The sequence below is a fragment of the Triticum aestivum genome, chromosome 7A, assembly GCF_018294505.1.
Source record: "Triticum aestivum cultivar Chinese Spring chromosome 7A, IWGSC CS RefSeq v2.1, whole genome shotgun sequence".
NCBI classification, from domain to species: domain Eukaryota; kingdom Viridiplantae; phylum Streptophyta; class Magnoliopsida; order Poales; family Poaceae; genus Triticum; species Triticum aestivum.
This window is the reverse complement of record NC_057812.1, coordinates 319,875,924-319,881,139: the sequence shown is the minus strand read 5'-3', so window position 1 is coordinate 319,881,139 and position 5,216 is coordinate 319,875,924. Positions and strand designations below refer to the sequence as shown.

The following is a 5,216-nucleotide window of genomic DNA, read 5'->3' as shown; positions in this document are numbered from 1 at the left end:
GTGCAGAACTATATTCAAATTACCTTCAGTAAAAACAGCGAGCTTCGCACCTCGGACCAGCGCGGCGCAGATTGTTTTTGCCACTCTCAAACGGTGTCGAACAGTGTCCAGCTAGCTAGACGAAAATAGCAATTTAACACTACCGGACAAGTACCCACACCTAGAACCTTTTGTAAATAGCCAGAATTAGCCGATTCGTCAGCTCGCCCAAAGAAGCTACTGGGGCACTTTGCTGGTTCAAAAAGGTGTGTGCTCTGTTTGCCTCAAGTACACCTGCAAAGCCAGACACTAGGTTTCCTTTTCCGGACCCTGACACCATAAAGGCTCGGCTCAGCTTTCCTTCTAAGCCATGGCGAAATTCAACAAATGATAAATTCAGAACCTTATCCACCAAAGGTGCGGATCTCGAAGCAAACGAAGGGTTTTGATAACAGCCATCCGAGCTAGTGTGGATAGCAAATTCATCCTCTCTCTCTCTCACTATTCATCACTCAGGGTGCAGAATACATTATTCTTCACCCGAGGTAATCTTACGATCATTTCATAATTAAATTATGTTTCGAATTCAAATAGTTACATTCCTATTGATTCACTACGTAAAATTTAACATAACAAAATAAAAATATAGGTCATAAGACAAGAAAATTTGCAGTTTATGTGTATTTTAGACTATGTTTTTACGTTTGTAATTTTACATAACATAAAATATTTTTTACGACGATTATATATTTTCTTACGGTCCCTTTTTGCGTCGGAAATAAGACAAAATTACGGAACGTAAAATTACGGTGCATTGATGGTAAAATAGAGGGGGTGAAAAATAACTATTCCTCACCTAGAATGACGAATAGCGCGACCATATATATATATATATATATATATATATATATATATATATATATATATATATATATATATATATATATATAAATGACAATTGTTGTGTACTTCTGGGAGTACGTACTTCCGCTCCCCATATACCACATAGATGAATCTTTTATACCTTTTTATTATTTTTAATATACTTCATTAGTAATTATTAGATACCCAAAATGAGTTTAATAAAAAAAATCATGTGAATCTATGTATTTTTAAATATTTACGTATATACTGATGTGTTTGTACGTGAAAAGATATATTACAAAAAGTACGTCGCAGATGATATTTTTTCAACTAAACTCATATTGGGGTATCTTAGAATATTTAATGAAGTATATATTGAGAATAATAAAGAGGTATAATTAATGCATATATGAGGTATATTGAGGATGGGAGTACATACTCCCAAGAATACAGAAGAGGAGTCCTATATATAGCCAGTCTATTCTACTAATATTAGTAGAATAATTATTCTGATAACACTTCCGCGCTGCACGTTCAATGCAAGTGCACGTAATTGTTCGAACCAAGTGTGCTGCAGTACTTAGGCGAGTAAACTTTGTGTAGGAAAAAACTGCATAGAGTGTTTTGCGGTACTATTTTTGCTCTAGATTTTTAACCGTTTATCGGAACGAAGCGTATAATACACCGTTGGAAAGCTATGGATTAGGCGCAACTTTTTCATGTTGCACATTTTTCGAGATTTCCAATGGTTTAAGAGCAGTTTTAAAAACGGTGCAGCAGACGACGAGTGGCAGCGAGCGTTTTTTCGCGTTTTTTCCTAAACCACTAGTCGGAATGAAGCAAATGATTCACCGTTGGAAAGATATCGTCGATGCTCATCTTTTACATATCTATTATTTTCTCGAATTCGTTACGGTTCAAGAGCAGTTTCAAATTTACTAAATCGTGTAATTTTATTTTTTCTAGTTTTTTTAAATTTTTGGTACTGTTTTCGCTCCAGTTTTTGAACCGTTTGCCGAAATGAGGCATGTGATATGTCGTTGGAAAGCTACGGACGAGGCGTAACTTTCATATGTTGAAATATTTTTGAGATTCTTTACAGTTTTTAGTTAATTTTGAAAATCGTGCGGATGACGACGAAAGACAGCGGCCGTTTTTCACAAAATTTTTACAAACCTTTGGTCGAAATGATTGAAAAACTTACGCCGTTGGAAATATATCGACGAGACGCAACTTTTTCATGTAGAACACTCTCTCTGATTCCTTATGGTTTAAGAGTAATTTTTATTTTAACGAAATGCGGACACTCTGTTTCTTCGCGACCCCAAATCGTCGTATGTACTGCATCACACAGAAAACCGCACTGCTTCAGACTAAAAACTGCACTTTATCAGACGAACAAGTGCACTATATGATTTTTTTGTGGGACGTAAATTTTCCCAAATAAGGTGGAGTGCACTTCATCTTGAGCATTGGTGAACCGCAATAGTATGAAAAGGGTACCTCGAGACTACCGTAAACAGGCCACGACACCGACTTCATCAGACCGGCAAGTGCACTGCATGATTTTCTTTTTTGTGGGACGTAAATTTTCCCAAACAAGGTAGCAAATCACACCTCTTTAGACTAAAAACCGCACTGCATCAAATAGTCAAGCGAACTTCATGGTTTTCTTTTGTCAGGCATAAATTTTCTCAGACGAGTTTTTGTGAGTTTTTTTTTATCAACAAGAGTGAACCGCATGGACAAGGGCAAGTGAGCCGCGACATATATCGAAGTGAACCGCAATAATATCTTGTTGTTTCGCTAAATTTTTAGCACTTTCATTTTGGGCACAAGTGAACAACATCACTCTAAAAAATGAACCACATCAGAGGACCAAAAGCACTGCATGCGATGATGTAGTCGACTGGTTTTTAAAGCACACGAAACAATTTGCACTTCATACATAGACGAGTGGGCTGCATGTTTTTTTCGTGTGTTTTCCCTATTTTTGTTTTTCTTTGTTTTTTTGTTATTCGCTTATACCTACAAATTAACCGCACTACACAACAAAGTCAAGAGTACAGCACCCAACAATTAACTGCACTGCTTAAGGCATAATAAGTTTTTCAATGCAAGAAAAAGCATCAAGAATAAACAGGCATTTTTTGGTTTCCACGAGTACGCACTACACTGCAAATCTGAATGCCGAAATAAGTATCTAAAACTCCATGAGATCCAACTGTACTGATGTGCATCAGGTGGCTACACGCTGCTAGGTGCAAAACCACGCGCATGTCACTGATGAGCTGCACGGCGTCGCCATCGGTACTGCTTCGTCGGTGGCGCCTGTGGCTTCGTCATGCATAATTTTTTTGACAAAAAAAGAACACAAGGTCCCCGTGGACGAAATTCACCTCGACGGGCGCCGAACCACACCGCAATTCCACTGTCGCCAAACCGCACTGCAATTTTTGCAATGTGCTTACCCCCAAACTCCACGCAAGCCCTATTGCCCTGCACACTTTGGCCCAACATAGGACACAGATACCACAGGACATAGCAAAAGAACTGTAAAACAGATGTATCAAACTGCATGCTGTTAGCCAATGAGCTGCACGGTGACACCAACCGTACTGCATCTTGTCCAACACCACACATTCAGCTCGACTCGGCACGCATGCGACCTGCACACAAAAAATATGAGCAAAGTGTCAACAAGGTGCGGAAACTACAATTTTGTTGGCGGTGGCCTTGGATGAACCACACCGGGGGCGCGCGATGCACTGCCCGCGGGATCCAGGTGCACTGCACTGTACAGCACCCACGCGCCAGGGAACTGCACGCCGTCATGCCATCATGCGCTTGCGAACTGCACCGACAACCACAACTACCTGCAACGACATTTTTATCTGCACTGCTCGCCGTCAGTGGAAGGACAACATGCTGCTCACTCCCGCCGCCCCAGAACTTGCAGCACCGCGAGGTGTGCACTGCACACGACAGAGTTGGGCGGGATGCCGTTGACCTGCGGCACCCTCGCCGCTGTGCTGGGCGTCCCGGCCTTGATGCCACAGAACGAGGGATGAGGGGTGGCGAAGCAGATCTTTGCCGAATCCCCACCACTGCCGAAAGGTAGTAGGCACCTAGGAGAGCAGGCCTCGGATAGATGTCGAAGGAGAGGATGCGCCGGCGAGAGGCCGCCATCGTGCCTGGAGGCGGAGGGGTGAAGGGGATCTTGTGGTCAACGGATCAGTAGGGGGTGGTGGCAACAGGGAGACTCACTCCATCAAGCTCGACCGCTGGCGCCCCACACCCCATCGAGGCGTAGGAGCAGCTGCATGTGCTCTTTCCCGACGATGCCCCTCGCCTTGGGTTCCCGTGGCGCCTCCGCCCCGACGACCACCTCCACCTGCCGCTCCCCTGAGCGCACCTCCTGCACCATCCTCCCCCGCCAGTAGCCCGCGCGCCGCGCTGCACCCTCACCCGCCACCTGCTCCGCCGACACTGCCTGGCTCCTCGACGCCCGTGAATCAGGCCAAGTGGATAGTGGTCGTGGTGGGGAGGCGGATGAAGGTAGCCGGTAGAGAGGTGGCTCGATTCATCGGCAGATGCTGCAGGTTGGTGGGGGAGTCGGATCCATGGCCGGCCGGTGCGGGTTGCCGCCGGGGAGGGGGGCTGGATCTGGTTTTCACCACGGCGAGCCCAAGTGGTGGCGGCGGGGGAGGTTGCCCGAGGGGAGCTAGGCAGGGCGAGGGCAGAGAGGGAGGAAGTGGGGCGACGGTGGTGGGGTCTGACAGCGGCGGAAAGTGGGGAGGGAGGTGGGCGTGGGGAGTGGTGGTGTGCGAGGAAGAATGTGGGTCGGGGTGGGGGTGGGTGCGTCCGAGGGAAGAAGGTGGGGTGGGTGGTGGGCTCCTGCAGTTTTTACGTGTAACTGTGTTTTGTGGTGCGAGTCGGGGTGTTAGCAAAATAAGGTTAGGTGTTGTTAGAATCAGGTTTTAAGGGATGTTGTTAGAATAGACTCAACCTATATATATATATATTAATCATATTCATCATTCAGGGTGCAGAATAAGTTATTCTACACGCGAGGCAATCTTACGATCGCTTCATAAATAAATTATGTTTGGAATACAAATAGTAAAATTCATATTGATTCACTACGTAAAATTTGGTATAAGAAAACAAAAAATAGGTTATAAAACAAGAAATATCGCATTTTATGTATGTTTTACACTATATTTTTACGTTCGTAATTTTACATAACATAAAATATTTTTTACGAAGAGTATATATATTTTCTTACGTTCTCTTTTTATGTATGAAATAAGACAAAATTTACGAAACATAAAATACGGTGCATTGATGTCAAAATAGAGAGGGATGAAGAA

At 43.9% G+C, this 5,216-nt stretch overlaps 1 protein-coding gene across 1 annotated transcript; it reads right to left on the bottom strand.

Moving 5' to 3' along the window:
* Positions 1 to 2,903: 2,903 nt before the first annotated feature.
* Positions 2,904 to 4,691, bottom strand: LOC123154175 (uncharacterized). Its single transcript, XM_044572960.1, has 2 exons — positions 3,720 to 4,691; positions 2,904 to 3,512 (listed from the first exon to the last, which is right to left on the bottom strand). Exons 1-2 carry the CDS (start codon positions 4,030 to 4,032, stop codon positions 3,487 to 3,489), a joined length of 339 nt encoding a protein of 112 aa, XP_044428895.1. The 5' UTR covers positions 4,033 to 4,691; the 3' UTR covers positions 2,904 to 3,486.
* Positions 4,692 to 5,216: the final 525 nt, after the last annotated feature.